This window comes from Dermacentor andersoni, chromosome 6 (genome assembly GCF_023375885.2).
Source record: "Dermacentor andersoni chromosome 6, qqDerAnde1_hic_scaffold, whole genome shotgun sequence".
Classification (NCBI taxonomy): domain Eukaryota; kingdom Metazoa; phylum Arthropoda; class Arachnida; order Ixodida; family Ixodidae; genus Dermacentor; species Dermacentor andersoni.
This window is the reverse complement of record NC_092819.1, coordinates 67,967,610-67,984,009: the sequence shown is the minus strand read 5'-3', so window position 1 is coordinate 67,984,009 and position 16,400 is coordinate 67,967,610. Positions and strand designations below refer to the sequence as shown.

Below are 16,400 nucleotides of genomic sequence, written 5' to 3'. Positions count from 1 at the left end.
GGAAGCATTCTATAAACGGTTTAATTGAAGATGAAGAAAAATATGTGTTCTCCAACGGTAACCGTACAATGACATGGAATGAAAGCCGACACTGCAGCCGCAATGCACGCGCAATGACCGAGAGGCATTAAAAATATAATATGAAATAAAGAAGAGAAGAAAGGCATCTCTTCCTAAGGCATAAACACATGTCATATCCAGTTATAAACACCGTTTGAGCGATCTGGACCCGTATACCAGCGCGCGAAGTAGTACGAATGACCCTTCCGAGAAGTATCGCCAGCAGTTTCCGACGGCACGACCTTGATGCGGCCTAATGCACTTCGATCGCAGCGCCGCCACAGTATTTTTCGTCGCCGCGCGCCTCACTGCAAAGCCTAGACCGCTCGATGCAAAGCAAGGTGCTTTGTGCTTTTGGATCGAGCGGCCGTGGCAAAGCATACGCCGCCCCAGCAGCTCGTCCCACAACCGCATTCTAGAACAAGCCCCCAGATGTTCTCTCTCACACCCGCTCTTACTGGCGCCTGGGCACAAACGGCTAGCGATCCCTCAAATGGACGTCTCGTCCAAGACTACCACCAGGGCACGCCTCTTACTGTGTTTTTTTTTTTAAATCATGATTCCTTCTTAAATCGCGAAGAGCGTGCTGGATTCTAGCAGTATAAGTCATGATCATTTCATTTCCGTCAACGTCTCACAACGCATTCGTGCCAGTTGTCAGTCCCTACATTTTCGACAGCGGTGGCAATAACACCTGTATCGTGTGCTGCATGTGATGTTAGGTGTTAGCCTGGCAGTCAATTGCCCATCATTACTGGCAATTGGCTATCCAGTGCTGGCGATAGAGCGTATTGTGCTTGCCTTGCGGATGGTGTGCGTGACGAATGGTCTAAGTACGCGTGCACTTCTTGTGCCGCTGAGGCGGTTGATTCAAGTTCGCACACAGTATCATCCTACACATTCAAGTGTCTGCATGACTCGATTCTTGCAGTTCAGGACAAAGCACCTCTCCCCTCTGCTATTCCATATTTTAAATAAATAATAGCGATTCCCGCCTTCTCCGCGGAACTTTGCTGCAGCGCCGGCTGGTGTGCTTGCCACGGCGCATATCGCAAGAGGGCTACCTCGCGGCTACGTTCGGATATCGCCGGCACGCAAAGAGGAAGCGCGGAAACATGCACGCTTGCAGTCTCGGAGGGACGCGCATGCGTGCAGGCGTCGGTCTCGACACCAGGGGTTCACCGCTAGAAAGGGAGGAGGGTCGCTTTGCCACGCGCTCGCGCATCCCGCAAACTTTTGCTGTTGACTGTACATTGGCTTATTGCTCTCATGATCGCGACCAATGTTGTTTTTCGTGTGAAACGTTTCGCTGGTCACAGGCGGCTTGAATTTTCATGCGCCAGCCGCGTCCCGAGCTCCGCAGGGTCAAAATGAGAAGCACAATCAGCCACTACAAACTTTCTGAAATCGAAGCCCAAGCAGGTCGGCACGAAATTTTATGCGTATGAGGTACGCGTCCGATAACCTGCTTTTTCAAGCCTTCTGAAGTGATGACACAACGGCAACTAATCAATGTCGCCGGTGGGCGACGTGATCGCTGCGAGCAGGAATCCTCGAGCTATCGTTTTTAAGTATACAATCACTTAAGCCCGATTTCGTGTCTTGTCATCGGACGCGTCGGAGGCCGTCTGCTGCGCAAGGTGAAGTTGGCCCAGTGCGCGTCCTGCGCAGAGTCGCGCGAAATCACACGAGAGTGATCGTATCCCTGAATGCAACTATATATTTTCAAGCTGGCAACGCATAAATGGGCCGACTACGCCGAGCGCGCGCCGGCCTCACCGGGCGTTGCCATGCTGGTAGCATGTTTACATTTGGCCAGCTGTCCCGGCGTTCGATTTTGCTAACTTCGGGCAGGTTCGGGTTGTCTTGGGATCCCAGCCCACGTGACTTCCTATGAGAACCGGAACTAGCTGGCTGCCAGCGGGTTGCCAGAACTCCGAAAATCGAAGAGGCCCAATGCTGGAGATTATCTGGCCGGCTCGGCTTGTTTGTTCCTTTCTCTGTTGCGCTGTACCAGTTTTAGCATGTAAAGGGAGCTTTGAGGGGACTTGTATACTCTGGAGAATTTTTCTGCCACATGATGAGATGCTTTATGCGTCTGACCTAGTATTGCTTGTGGCACATCCCATTGCGTGCGGCTTATTAAGCGAAAGCCTTGGATCTGTTTCAAGGTCGCGTTGTGAGCTACAGAAAATATCACGTCACCGAAGGAAGGCCGGAAGCGAACCAAAGAATGTGCAGCCGTGTATAAGAGATGATTACTGATTAGCAAAGTAATGATTGATTAGTGATTGAATTAAGAATTACGGTGTATTAAGGAGGATTAAAGTCGATGAAGGTGGGTTAGGGTGAATGAAGATGGATGAAGGTGCACTAGGGGGGATTATCATGGATTAAAACGAATGAAGGATAAGGGTGGATTAAAGTCGATGAAAGTGCGTTAAGGGGGATTATCGTGGATTAAACTGAATGTATGAGGATTAGAGTGGATTAAGGTCGATGAAGGTGGATTATGGCGAAGATGGATTAAGGTAAGTTAAGGATTAAGGCCGATTAAGGACAAGGATTAGTATGGATTAAGGTTAATATTACAGTAGGCTTTACAACCTTAATCATCCTTCATCCACCTTAACACACCCTAATCGGTCGTAATGCTCCAACCCTAATTCACCTTAATGCTCCATCATACACCTTAGCCCACATTAATCCTGCTCAATACACCTTAATCTAGCCTAATCCACCATAATCGGTCTTAATCCTCCTTTATCAACACTAATTCACCTTAATCCTCCATAATCCTTGTTCATGACCCTAATCCACCCTGATCAGCCTTTCTACTTCAACCCTTATCCTCCTTCATCCACCTTAATCCTCTTTCATACACCTTAATCCTTATTCATGCACCCTTAATCTACCTATATCCTCCCTAATGCACCTTAACTCAATCCCTAATGAATCATTAACTTGGCTAACCATTCTCTTATCAGGGGTGGACATGCTTTGGGTCGCCTCTGGCTTTGCTTGGGTAACGCGATATTTTCTGCTCGCAACGCGACCTTAAAACAGGGGTCTAAAGGCGTTCGCCTTAAAACTTAAAAAAAAAAGAACGCAATTTCGACTAGCTAGCGCTCATCACCTGCAATACCACGGGTATACTTGCCACTAATTTTTTCGGGGTTTGCATTCATTGTATCTGACTGACGCACAGTTTGACGTAAGCTAGAAATAATAGTTCCTCTACAAGCTGCTATTTCAATTTTCAGTAAAACAGACAACGGATCCTAACATTCTCGAAAAGCGCGATCGAGAGGCTGTATCTTTGCACATAATTGTTCACAGCGGAAAGCAGAATCTATAGTGCTGCGTTTCTGACTGAATAACAACAGTTGGCGACGTGCCAGGTGATGGAGCCGCCGCAGAATATTAAGCATACTGAGGACAATCGCATTTCTATGCAACGTACAAGTCGACGCAACGAAAACGCTGGTGAGCAGCCGCAAGAATGAAAAAAAAATGCACCATTACGGGATGCTTTGCTAAAAGCAATAAGGAAAATGCCTCACCTCGCAAACAACGCTATTCTTTGTAGGAACAAAGTTCTTTCGGCCAATGTTATGCAGCCACTGCTTCCTGCGCAAGCTGTCACGCTTTCCTTGTGGTATCATAAAAGCGGCATAACCATCTTCAGGCTTCTTATAATGCTGCACTTATATGCGCAACAGCACGGCAAAGCGTAAGCACATAGAGCAGGAAAGACAGCATACAACGTTCGCTACGCCGAGCTAAAGCGCCGAGCCAGCCGAGCTGAGGAGAAAAATGGCGCGAACGAAAATGAAAAACACAAGTAAAACGAGATCCGCGCGTTTCCAAGGGCAACGGCAGGGAGACCAATCATGCAGAAAAACGGGGGCAAAACTGGTTGCTGCGGGGGTGGGGGGGGGGGGGCGCAAGAGGCGAGGAGGTCGCGCGGCGGCGGCAGAGTTCAAAGGGTGGCGGTACTTTCAAATTACCAGGGAACTTTAGTGGCACGAACACAGCGCTGACAGAGCTCTCAGCACACGCCGCAGTCAGCCACTTTCGCAGATAGCTTTCAAGATACGGGCCCGCGGGCCTCTCTTCAACGCTAATTAAGCGGCGAGAACATAGCGCGCGAAGCTATCAGCAGTCGGCAATCTTTATCGGCATCGCAGAACGCTTTCAAGACACGGTCTGCGGCCACCGGCCAACTACGTTTGGTCACGGTTAACAACGGTTCTACGCGGATGGAAAGCGCTTAAGGGGAATAGCGATTATAGCGATAGGAACGTCATCGGCGCACCTGGCGCCGCCACCTGCAGTACTTTGCATCATCAATGCTCTTCGCTGCGCCATCCAAATCAGTTCGTGTCGCCGCAGCGCTGTCGTTTGTACTCGCCGGATCAATTTTCATAACACTGATTAAAGATGAGTAAATGGCACAATGCTTATGCATACTTAGACAGCTCCCAGAGGAGTTTCTGCGCGATTTTTTTTTTATTTCCACGCAGTTGTAGCAAGGAATAGATGACGAAGATTAGCCTTACCTCCATATTCAGAAATGCAACTTGAAGCTCATGTTTGACTTGATATAAATGACGCCTGGTGCGAACGCGCTGAAGACGCTCATTGCGTTTCTTTTGGTGCGTTGACGACAGGCGTCGTTTAAATCAAGCAGGGGCTTCAAATTAAGATGCATTTCTGAATTAGGATATATTGGACTTCCTTGCTTAGTCGGTACAACTTAAGTCTGCAGTAAAGCCCCGCCCACGCCTTTATAAACGCCTGCCGCTGTTCTGCGAGGCTGCAAAGACTTCGTACTTCAAACTTTCCCAGCTGCCTAATAATGCGCTACCCCAAGAATAAAACTATTAGTGCGTACTTTTTATACGTTTTCACTCGTCTGTTATATAGTAGAATGGTGAAAGCCTAATTCTTTACTCAATTAAAACAAAACACCTGCTTCACTGCAACTATTTATTATCAAGTTTCACTTCAGTTGGCAATGAAGTTTCATGAGTAAAACGGGCTCAGTAGTAAAATTAACTGTACCGCGGACTTTTGAAAATGCTCAGACTCCACACACTTTGTCCACGTCCGTTGCACAACTCATCGCTTCCGCCGATGAATATACTCAACAGCACACGCTCCGGTGGTAATAAGTACGACGCAATTTTCAAAAGGTCGCATGACGATTTTGTTTGCTTCTGTGATAGGCTGGCGGAGTAACACAACCCCGAACGGTCCGTGTGCCTTGGTTGCCTAGTTTTTTTTCTTTTTTACTACCGACTGAAACCTATCGCTACAGAAGACCGATTTGGTGAAGGCTCTAGCGTGTTTGACGCGAGGCGTTTTTAGAGCTTTTTTCCGCTCTTCTAGTAATGCTTGCAGCCAATAATTAACTATATTATATATTACGAAGGTCACATGAGTGACTGTACAGTGTACAGTAATGAGATATTTAATCCCTCTAACTATACGACTCACTAGGAAAGTTAATTCTACCATCTTGAATTGCTTTCAATTGGTTTCCAGCGCAGTGACATAAAATTATGTAAATTTCACACATTTATCGACAGTCGGCCATGACTCGCGAATGTCAAGGTCTCGATTTTGAGTGCGACGGCTTCGAGCGAAGCGGGCTGTCGCGCGAGTGGCTTGTTCTCGTCGCTCGCTTTTGGAAATCTAGAATTTGTCGCTCATCGCACGGAATTGTTTAGCAACTATAGCCAATAGCGCGAAGCCGGAACACGATGTACATAAGTACTAAGGAGCGAGCAAACAACTAATTTTGATACGTGCAAGCACGAGAAACTGCTGAAAGACCTTCAGAGATGGTGCGGCGCGCGGTAAAATCACGCCTTTTCTTTGTTCTGTACCGTACTATGGTTCGTTCATCCTTTTTTGTTCACTTTACGGACGTTAGCCAGCCAAGATATCTCCCAAGAGACCACGTATACGGCTCGTTCATGCAAGTCTGTCAGGCAAACAAATTTCACCAAGAGCGCATTTCTCTTGGATGATTACACACTTGAAGGTCATTTACGATCAAAATGAATGTCAGCCGGATTGGTATAGGTTAGGTATAGTGATAGGTTAGCTAGTTCTCCTATCAAGCTTTTTGTCGCAATTGAAAGCATTGCTTTTATTAACATTTTCTTTGTACTGCTCCTTGACCTGCGATTCGTTACGACCATCTAGTGCTCACAATGTTGTAAATATCGCCTGTACATAGATCATTTCATTAAGTGTAATAAATACCACGTAAAGAAATGTGTCTGTGGCATAAAGGTATGAATATTAGGCTTCTGCGCCAGAGGTCCCGTGTTCGAATCCTGCTGCTGGTCTTTAACAGAGCTTATAATGCAGTGTTCTTGAATATGATCAATTTGCAAAGTCATTGTAAAGCTAGAAGGATGAAGTTTAGGCAATTCCATGTACTAACCATCATTCTCATGATGGCTAAACAGCCCTGCTTTCAGCTGCGGCAGACACTAATGCCACAGCTCCCTCTAGCAATTGTACGAAACTCTATGGCTAATAGAGCCACAGCAGGTACTTTGGTGGCAGTTTTATTGGCACACAGAAAAGGATGGACCTTTAGACGAATCTATCGGTCTAACTTGGCTAAATATTTTCGTTTAGTGCCCCTTCACTGTGAATATAAAGTTTTCAGCAGTATTACAGGCTGTCTTTGGTTCCTTCACAATGGAACGAAACCCAAAACTAACTAGTGTGTCATGCCTCTTACGTTGAGTATAACACGGAATTACGAAATTAACAAGTCTTCCACTACAGTGTCCCTCCACTGCTTTTGGAATTAAAAACCCCACCAATTAATCGATTGAGCACAGCAGGATGCGTCACTGTGCAGAATGCTAAAAAAAAAAAAAAAAGATGCCACAGCACACCAGGCTTGACAATGTTTGTATACAACTGCCACATTTATTTCCGTACAGCAGGCGGTACACACAAAGGAAAAAGGTCGAAGGTCAATGCCACGCAAGTGGGCGAGAGGTGCCAGGGTTGCACCTAGCCGTTGCACCTGGAGGCTGCACCAAGTGCAAAAACACCGGGGAGGTGATGCAATCCGCCACACACTCACGGCACTACCCCAGAGGACTCTTCGTCCTTCAGGGGCAGAAGTGTGGCTCAGTGATGCCAAGTCGATGCGGCAATTTTCGAAGAAAAGCGCAGCCCGAGGAAAGGTCGATGCAAACCACTGCGCACACCTCGTAGCCGGATAGGTCGGGGGGGGTCAGTAGCCACTAAACTGAATGGATGCCGTGATCGGGGAAGGAGGAGGCAGGCCACGACCCAGCCTCTTTTTAAAAACACGTCACCGTGAGGACTACTGGTTCCCAGGAGCATGGAACACGCACGCCACACGCACACACCACACACACACACCGTAAAAGATGAAATTTTTCGGATGGTCAAGTCATTCATGACATAATGCGCGTAGTAGGTGCCAGGTTTGTACTTTACGAAAACAAAGCATAAAATATGTCACATGGCTTGCCTAAAAAGTAATCAGCAGCACTCATAGTAATTTTTTTTTTTGACAGATACACAATGCTTATGAAACTTAACATTCTACTTCTAATAAAACTTTGCATACAATCAGTGCAAAAGTAAGGAAGAAATGAAAAACTGCCCAGTGAAAAGCTTTTATATAAATAGTATCTACGTCAATTGCAGCTATTTGCTCAAACCTTTTAAGACAGCATCAGGGACATCATCAAACCATCACATCTTTACAGCCATTTTCAGCTCTCCTCCCGTGCAAACATAATGAATGATGCATACACTATTCAAACAAAAACGGCACATGACAGATACTGCACTCACAATTAAATTGCATGCCCTCACTAAAAGAACTGCCAAGTGCAGCTACGTGAATGCTTCTCTCTTTTCACATTCACAAAAACTCCCGCTTCAAGTTTAATTTTGCCACAGTATACTTCGCATGCCAGTGCACTGGCCGAGAACAATTGTTGACCACAATTATTTGTCTTGAATTGTGTGCGACACCCTCAGACACGAGAATGAAATTTAACAGACATTATTCCAAGAATTTCAAAAGCCCAAAGTCAGAACCCTTTTGAAATGCAATTTCATGAATCACTGCACACCCTGCCTAGCTTTAAAAAAAAGAAGGCAATGGCACAACCGGCGATGGCTCGACTAGAAGTACTGATGCGAAGTCTAAACAAACAACTGCCAATTTTGATTGATTCCTTTGCACGCCCCACATTCACAGAGGAAACCATAAGATAATTGTAAACAACGCTTGAAAGCTGCAGTGAACAACAGCTACATTAAAATATGCATGCCAGAAGAAAATGATCCAACGTGCCAAGAAACAAGCATCACACATAGGAAGGTTCACGTAACACATCATCTAGGAGCAAAAAAATGCGTCGGAAATGGTGAGCACTTTCACTCAAATCAATGAAGAATCAGGCCTGCAACATAAGACACAAAAAAAAAAGTAACATGGTGAATATGGAAATCAGCAACGTGCACACAGGTGTTTCGTTAACGAAAAGAAAAGACACAACGCGGACAGAAAAATAGTGAAGACGGCTGGAACATCTCCCCCATGAGCCCGGCCTGATGGGCATAACAGTGGGTGAGCCCAAGGTTTGGACCCACAGCTGCCGTCTGGGTCGACGCTTCGCAAAATCAAAGCATGGCCTCTCGCGGACTCTAGCCTCGTGCCCGCGAGTCTCTCTAGGCCGACGTCGCAACCCTGTCCGCATGGCGGACAAAAAGACGGTCCACGCTATTGCACAAGTGGAGCCAGGCTGCAGTGTTCCACATCATCGTTCCAAGTCTGCCCTGTCTCAAGCAAGCAGCTACATCACACAGGAAAACTTCCACCGCTGGTAGGATTCGCTTCCCCCGTTCAGATGTTGCCAATCGGTCAAGTGTGGCAAATTTTTCCCTCGCACCTTTAATGCTTTCAGGAGTGCTCGACAACCACATGCTGCTACCAACTTATGATCTCTGCATTTTAATGTGTGTTCTTGCCTTCGCAATGCGTCGGCTGTTGATGCAATTAGATGGTTAAATTAAAAATCCACCCTCAGTGACAGACATGTCCACCATCACTGGCAAAGCCATGCAGTTAAGCTGGTCTACCAGAACCACAGGCTCCAAGTCACTCGAACTGTGCCAGAAGCAGGCAATTGCTAGGACAGGATTCATCCATCTGCACATCTACACGTGCAGAGCGCCCGCCCCTGCTCGAGTAAATAGATTGCCCCTTCACCCTTTCAGTCAGGAGTCTGCATTTCATGTTTTGAATTAACAGCTTCTGAGGATAGAGCAACAGTGCACTCCTGCTCTTTAAAGTCGTGTCTTTAAAGTCGGCTTAAGAGCAATGCCTAGATGTGCGGCCTTCCAAGCACCAAAGCCATGACGACCCTTGGCAACGACGAACAGACGAAAATGAGAGGCCAACCTGCCACAGTGTAGGAGACTTTGGGGTTGCAATAACAAAAGTAGGGGTGGGTTAACTGGCGCTTCAGAGGCAAAGATCGAGGGGAAGAAGAGCATGTGCTGTTGCAGATGAGGAGGAGAGTTCTTGTCCAGAGGAGGGAAGGGGTGGCAGGAGGGGCACCACCATCTCTACAAGAAATAGTCCAACCACGGATGACGCTAAAGATAATTAAAAAAAAAAAGAAGAAAAAGAAAATGTGGGGGGTCTCTTCCCCTGTGCTTTCATGGGCTGCAGAAGGCCAGCCGGGCAAGGTGGGTGCCCTCGGTGAGGGGCTGCTGCAGCCGAAGGTTCTCCGAGCTGAACCATGCCGGTGAGTTGGCGGGGCACTGGGCAGGAATCCCTTCCTCCGCCTGCAAGAAACGCCACCCGACGGCATGGCCTAGTCAGACGGCACGCTCGAAAGATTGCTAAAAGCTTCAGCCAGTTAACTTCCAGAGGTGCAACCTCTATCACAAAGGTTTATGAGTAGGCAGCATTGCAAAGGATCAGCACAAACACATGAGGGCCAATAACTGTACAGCACCGTTCTGTGTCGAATCGTTTCATCTAAACACAAAAAAGAAAGCATGGAGTAGTACAAAATATAGAAGGTATCTCACATCCACTAATCAAGTTGGCACCTAGACATGTTTAGCCCTGCAGAGAAAACTCATCTGAGCTCTTTGTACTAGACTTCTATGTTCCCCTGAAGATCACTGATAATTGTACAGTAGGATCGCACACTGCCAAATAACAATGTGGACGACACACAGCAACAATTCACTTGAACTTTCCAGGAGCTTTATAAGACTTGCTGCAACCATACGACTCTTCCAGCCACCATTTCACATTGAGATTATATGGGGCTACACATTTTATAATCGCTTACGCAAAAGGCATGAGGCTACCACGCTGATAACAGTGTTTGCAAGCTCGTGGCCTCGAATTCCACCCTAGAGTAAAACTCTGACATCAACTGATACACGCTCCCATACGAAGACTCAAGCTCATCAACAATGAGTAAACAAGGGAAGTGACAAGACACGTCCTCTTGCCAGAGCTGTGTCTCCGAGCTGCAGCCTCCCTTGTGCACCCAATATTAATCAGCATAAACCTAAGAGACACGGGAGAACTGGCAGGAAATGTGGTTCACTTTTTAGCGACAACCCAAGAATTCATTTTAAGCTTCGCGCACAAAACCACGGCGCATCTGCCCTGTGTGCATCCATGCTCTTGAGCAGTTTCCCAGATAAATGACGACACTGAAAACCTAGGACTGAGACAAGCATGTAGCCACTCAAGTGCTAACTTGAACAAAAGGCTTCATTAGAAACAGGTGGATAAATATATACACGTGCATATCACACTCGTGCATTGCCTGAATACGATGTCAATACACTGAAAAGCTCTGCGCCGAGACATCACAAATTAGCGAACCTCAATTGTCATTGAGTTAGACATTCTCCACCGCACTCTTCAGTTGCCCCCGACTACAAGTGTCTGCGAAGCAACGCCACGAGATTTTGAAGCAAAGAAAGCCATCGGCTAAGAGGCGCCTCCCCCTGTACCTTGGCAGCATAGCAGCTGCGTAAACTCGATGACGGGTGCTGGAAGGCCTTCCATAGCAGGTTCACGAGGGCCGCATTCTCACGTCCGGGCAAGGCCACATTGCGGTGCCGTTGCAGCTCCTCAATCATGTCGTCGTCGAGGTAGCCGTCCCGCAAGAGCTGGTATGCTGGGCTGCCAGCCATCAGCTGCAGTCGCCCCACCAGCATACGGCCGGCCGGGGCGCCTCCACCCACCTCACGACACAGCTCGCGTGCCACGCAGCACACCTGCACAGCAACACCCACATCACCTGAAGCTCTGGCTCGAAGACGTTGCTGCCACCAAGAATCAAATCAAACTTTCTGCCATATAGATGACACTCTGGAAACTTTGGAACACCAAACAATCACTTTACCTTGATTTATCACATGCCCTTGATGTCCTTTGAAGTCTTCTCCACAAAAAATGCATTGTGTTTACCTCATTCAGCACCCCAGTTTTCAAGTGGGTTAAAAATCTCGTCGCCAAGCTTATTGTTTGGTATCCTTTGAACTAGTTAAAAAATAAGGTGTCCATAACAGCTATTGCTGTAACCTGTGTAACAGCCTGGGCAGTTGATTATACGGTAGTCACATCCAATGCAAACACTGTGTTGAACCGTGGAAGCACCCAGAACAGTCACCTCTGTAACCTGGGCAGTTGAACTTGGGTGTTCCAATGATGGCACCGCGATTACAAACAATAGAAGAATCCATAAGAGCTATTGCTGTAACCTGTGCACAGACCCGAGTTGTTGATTTTGGCTACATCATAATGCTCACACCATTTCAAGCCAAGAAAAAGGCCCCAACCACTGCACCAGCAACAAGCTCCAGATCTGCTAAACTGCTCAAGCCAGAAACGACAATAATTTGGTGAAAAATAATAAAAAATTCTTCATTGCTGAAGATGTTGAATGTTTATACAAAATTACCAGACTTTGCTTTGTAGGGATACTGTGAAGACTTGCTGTACTCAATAACAGCAGCTAGCATGATCTGCCACAGACAAATAGAAATTGTAAAAATTGGTCATAAAATGTACATGTAATGGCGACTAAAATTTCATTTGCCATTATTAATTGGTTTTATGGAGTGGGCAGTGATGCTATGTGTAGGTTTGAATGATCGAACAGAGAAAAAAAAAAGCGTTCTAAAAAAAATTACATACCAACTGTACCGTATTTCAGAATTTTGCGCTTAACTGGATGCAGATTGAGAGTTATTAAATTATTGGCCTCATTACAACAATCGTAAGAAAGCTGTAAAAGAATAGAAAATTCTTTCAAGAAAATTGTAAAAGTTCACAGGCATGTACAGTCGCGGACAGAATATTATGGACCATGAAATCTAAGAAAAAGCTGAATATCTCCGCAACTTCACAACGCAATCTGGTATTTGCATTTTGGACCTCGACTAGAATATGCTAACAACGTTGTCGTGGGCAGTTTTACTGGTTACTGCTACAGGCTGCTCGGGAATTGAACGTTTTCGGAGATCCCGTGGTCCATTTTATTCTGTCCGCGACTGTACATCCAGTGCCAACACCTAATGCACCATTACAAGCTAGTCAAGAGCCCAAACACTTCTTTTTCTGTAAGAGACAAGATCCTCAATCATGCATGTAAAGTTTCTTATAATTAGCTAGGGGAAAACTGGCCCTGGTGCGCCGTTTCATGCATGGAAAGGCTGTTGGGCGGTGGCTTGGATTGGCATCTTTCCTGGAAATCCACATGACTTAGGACAAGCATCTGGATAACAGTGTTCTGTCTGCAATAATGCTTCATTTTTTACTGAACCATTGCAGAAGATGCTGTTCATTCTTTATTATTTTTGTTCAATCATGAGAACTTATACTGAATTGTACAGGTTGTGGGACTGGAGGCGTCTTCCCGTGCTTCAAGCACCGCCTTGCATGTGGTGACGGACACTTGCCAAACTTTTCCAGGAACCGTCGCCTCAGCGGCAACATGGCAGACATGGTGATGCATTGGAGCTACTTTCCTGTACAAACCGTGCTTCTTCACTTCTCCCTTGAGCCATCGAGCCGCACATGTCGCCAAGATACGCCTCGATTGGCCTCTCGAGTGGCCGCCCCCTGACGCCCTCTACCCCGAACTCTGCTCTACGGAGCCCTTCCTCGCTGTGGCAGATACTCACAGGCCAACAAGTGGGTAACGTGGGACCTTTAGTGGACCTTTAGTGGCGCTTAGTGGACTGCTAGCCAGTTAGCTAGCGCAGTGGGCATGCATATTCTATAGGCCTTGCGGCGAGTATGTTGGGTTAATACAATAAACCTGTGTTTGTTGGCAGTCGGACTCCAGAGCCTTCTCTACACTGTGTCAGAGAGTCGACAAACCCTGCCATAGCACTCTCTGTGCAGTGCAGAGTGGAGGAGTGTCAAGCCCTTTCCTGACCATTGCTCATACGGTGCGGCTCATGCAAAACCATCTCCAGAAATTAATATAAATGCAAACAGTACCTGCAGGCCACCAAAGTTGGAGAAAAAGCTATAAGGTCTGCATTCTCTATGCTTCAGTTTCCAACTATCCATTTTCTTCGCGTACTTGTTATATTAAGTGTCAGTAAACAATAAACATTATAGTATTACACGTAAACAAAGACTTTTGATGATTTCATTCTAAGAGCGCTTTATTTGTACAAAAATGACTATCTGTTACGCCAATCCAGGTCGGAGACAAGCCTTGCGCACCCATATCCCAGCATTCCTATGAAGGCATAGTGCCCCGTTGGGAAACTCAGACGGTGCCACCACATTTCCCTCAAGCTAATAGACAGCTTTAGTGCGTCAGGTATTTGGGTAAATGTAAGTGGACTGGGCGCCATACCGGATGAGCGGAAGGGTGAAAGTCAACGGCCTGCATGGTGCAGCCACCATGTGGCGCAGCGCTCAATCAGGCAAACAAAGAGCTTATATTGCAGCAACTAAGTATGCTACTCCGCTGCTGGTGTAAATTTTTGGCAGCGGCATAACCAGGTTGCTGCCCAAAGTTTACCCCAGCAACGAAGTAGACCACACTTAGGTACTGCAATATAAGCTCTGCATTTGTCTGAGTTCTGCGCCACACAATGGCTGCACCATGCAGGCCGCTCACCTTTATGCCTCTGCACCAACGCCCAGTCCGATTGCACTTACCTGAGTATCAGACACGCTAAAGCTTTCCAATGTTGTCATGAACTCTGCAGTCACATTCGTCGTGTCCCGAGCCTACTCACCTGCAGTGCATTTATGCTCGGGGATGCAGGGCTCAGTGCCGCATTGGCCACCACAAGCTGTCGCTGGTCGCCCGCCGGTGACTGGCCACTAAGCAGCGGCTGCAGGCGTACTGTGAGCAGGTGGCCGTCGGGCGTCAGCCTCAAGTGGTTCTGGACTGCTTCCCGGTCTGCTTCATCCAGAGACTCCAGATCCTGAAGTTTTTGTAACGCACCACGCAAGTTTCGCGGTAACCAAGTCTCGAGCACTGCCAGCTACTGAACCTGCAGTTTGGCAGTGGCAGGTGGTCCCAGCATGCACAATCGATCAAAATAATCTGTGGGCCTTTCTTTTAGCAACCCTCAATGCAAGACCTTTTTCAGGTCTTGCACTGGCTAATCCATTATATCCTCATTTTTTATTTCTTCTATGCATTGCCAACCCAAACACAAGCTGTCCACAACATTTTTCCAAGTTCTCACCCCCAACTACATTGTTTAAGATTCCCATGTTCACTGAACAGCAAACAGGCGGCTAGTTTTTACCCGACAAGCAGAACAGACTAACATGCCAAGATTTGATATTGTGCAATTTATGCACAATAGGACAACCTCTGTTTCCCTTAAATATATGGAATTTACTTACACTTACTAAAGGCATAAATCTGTGTCCTCCTTGGATGTACAGAATTTAAAGGTGTTTAACAGCAGAGTTGCTCTAGCTTAGATCTAAGTACACCAGAAGTCTAATGACAATGGAAACAACACCAGCACCGCCACCCTGCAACACATTTAATCAAAAAGTACCGAATCGGTACTGCCTCGAATGACTATGTTCCACTTCACTGCTTGTGTAAATACGCCAGGAACAAAATAATGAACTGAAAAAGTACTTCTACATCTTTTTTTCTTCACTTTTAGTTACTGTACCAGACATGTGATTTAGTGAATCCTGAGAGTCTGCTGCAGGCTAGTTGTCTTTGAAGAATAATTACACTGCATTTGAAAGTAAGCAAGGTCACAACTTGGCAATCCTTGGAAACTTCTCATGCTTATAGTAATTTTTTAAATTTGTAATGTTGCATTGGTGTCAGAAGCATCGCAGTTCAGATGTCAAATTGAAAAGTGAAGTTTTCCCTTAACACCTTGTTGTGAATCAATAAGAAGTTATGAAACAGTGAACCTCTCCCTACACTAATTTAGTGTGTCTATAGCCATCCCTTTGGAAAGCCCTTGAAAGACCTTAGGTGTTAAATGTGCAAGCATTAAAAGGGTCCTTACTCACAATCACTTTTTCCAAGAGAAATGTTTCTGAACATGCCTCGCATTATTGGAGTTATTGGCAATCAAATACTGCTCATAGGTTGGCGTACAAGTACACACTCATACTTGCACTTTACTCATTCCACAGGCAGAGCGTTAGAGGCGAAGGGTCGCCTTCGTGAGCCCATCTTATCCTCTAATTCAGTTCTCCCTTACCTACAAGACAGAAAGGCCTGACCCATTACTACTTAAGATTACAGGCCATAGACAATGCCATTAAGTCAATTAGCACAGTACCCAACATCATGACAGCGCAAATTTACACTGACCTCAAGCAAGTTACAAAACCGCTATAAACCTTAAGAAATACACAGGCTCCACAAGTCCTCACGTCTCGGTATTGAGGGGCAGCAGGTTCAGGGGCACGGTTGGGACAACTTCAACCACACTGGCAGACCAACTAGCTCCATCCTCAACCGAGGCACCTGTATCCCTTCTATCAGATCCCTGCACTTTCCATCAGGCACTGAAATAAACCTCCAACACAAAACACCTTAATTCCCCTGTGTGTCTGCTTCCTTCCCTGTGATGTTACCCAGGGTAGAAAGTATCTCTTCAGGGGCTATGCGCCTAAGTGGTCCTTACACCATCCGTTACCATTACCTGGGCTTGGGGATTGACAAAAGACGACCAAGGAACCGTGCCACAAGTGCTCGGCTCCTGTGGCAATGTCAGATGTTTGACACCTGCTTTAGATGTGCCCTGGAATGCAGGCA

At 46.5% G+C, this 16,400-nt stretch overlaps 1 protein-coding gene across 2 annotated transcripts in view; it reads right to left on the bottom strand.

Moving 5' to 3' along the window:
• Window positions 1-6,998: 6,998 nt before the first annotated feature.
• Window positions 6,999-16,400, bottom strand: part of LOC126522353 (uncharacterized) — a 50,778-nt gene continuing 41,376 nt past the window's right edge. For both annotated transcript variants that reach the window (XM_050171087.3, XM_050171089.3), the window contains 3 exons: window positions 14,386-14,577; window positions 11,131-11,397; window positions 6,999-9,933 (listed from right to left, as the gene is read on the bottom strand). In XM_050171087.3, the coding sequence (XP_050027044.1) occupies window positions 9,805-9,933; window positions 11,131-11,397; window positions 14,386-14,577 (588 nt within the window). In that variant the 3' untranslated portion in view covers window positions 6,999-9,804. The remainder of the gene's footprint in view (window positions 9,934-11,130; window positions 11,398-14,385; window positions 14,578-16,400) is intronic.